We start from the raw sequence: 1,212 nt of genomic DNA on the forward strand, positions 1-1,212 counted from the left end.
GGTGCCTGGTACCAGAAAAGCCCTCATTTACTGTTTGCTATTCTCTCTACTGCTCCTTTCCAGGGAGTCACTGGGGTGCTGGAGGAAGACACCCAATCTGCCATCCTCCCAGCCCTCAAGCTGAACAGCGCACCAGGGAAAATACCGTGCAGTGCAGAAGGCCAAAGGGTGGTGGTTCCGGGCATGGACTCTTGGAGGCCCTAGGTGACCTCTCTGCTCCGGGGTCCGCCCTCCCCAGGTTTGAGCGGCGGAGCTCCGGGCGGGGTCGGGGGCGGCGCGCTCCAACCAGGCCGGCGCGTAGGCGGGCGGGCGGGCGGGGCTCCGCGACCCGCCGCCCTCGGCCGGCAATATAGCCGCTCGGCTGAGGCGCTGGTGCGCGGGGGCAGCGCAGCGGGCGGGGGCCGCGATCCAGACACCGGAGCAGCTGGCACCGAGGTGGCCCGGAGAGGGACGAGCAACATGAGCAGCAAATGCGACGTGGTCGTGGTGGGTGGCGGCATCTCAGGTCAGTGGCGGCTGCGCGCCCTCCTTCCTCCTCCCGGGCTCCGACAAGTGGCCGCCCAGGGAGGCACGCAGGGCGGCAGTGGGGCGGGGTGCCGCCAGGAGCCCCTAGACCCTCCGTGCGCCCGAGGGGATCTAGAGGGTCCCGAGCGCGCACACGGAATCCTCCCTCGGGGGAAGGATTTGGTGCGCCCCTGGACAGAAGCCGAGGGCTGGAAATCTGTTGAAGGTCTGGGGCTGGACTTTGAACTTTTCCCCGGACAGCTGCCAAGCTTGAGCTAGCTGGAATTTTCAAATCGCGGGGGAAGAAAATGGGCAGGGGACAGAGTCTTACTAGGGGGTGGCATAAATGTCAGTCACTTGCCCCAAGCAAAGGTCAGTCACTTTGTTGCAGCCTGACCTGGACACTCTACATCCTTACTTGGAGCAGGCGTGCACCACTGCGTGTTATTATTCTGGAACCAGGAAAACGACCTTGAACAGCTCCCGTTTCAGAAAGGATTGGACCCTGGGGCAGTCGATTACCAACGACCCTCCTCACCCTGATTCTTTGTGGTTCCATGATTGCCATGTGTCTGCCTGGGGCTGCAGGGCCTTCTTGTCAAATGCCTCTTCTCTCATTCCCTCCTCCCCCCACTCAGTGGCGGTGGCCAAGAAGCCCAACAGGGATGGGGACAGAAACTACCCTCTTAGACACGGGGGGGGGGGGGA

At 63.2% G+C, this 1,212-nt stretch overlaps 1 protein-coding gene across 1 annotated transcript in view; it reads left to right on the forward strand.

Moving 5' to 3' along the window:
• Positions 1-338: 338 nt before the first annotated feature.
• MAOB (monoamine oxidase B) overlaps positions 339-1,212 on the forward strand; it is a 113,187-nt gene continuing 112,313 nt past the window's right edge. The window contains exon 1 of the mRNA XM_007456969.1: positions 339-505. Within this exon, the coding sequence (XP_007457031.1) occupies positions 460-505 (46 nt within the window). The 5' untranslated portion in view covers positions 339-459. The remainder of the gene's footprint in view (positions 506-1,212) is intronic.

The sequence above is a fragment of the Lipotes vexillifer genome, unplaced genomic scaffold, assembly GCF_000442215.2.
Source record: "Lipotes vexillifer unplaced genomic scaffold, Lipotes_vexillifer_v1.1 scaffold15, whole genome shotgun sequence".
NCBI lineage: Eukaryota > Metazoa > Chordata > Mammalia > Artiodactyla > Lipotidae > Lipotes > Lipotes vexillifer.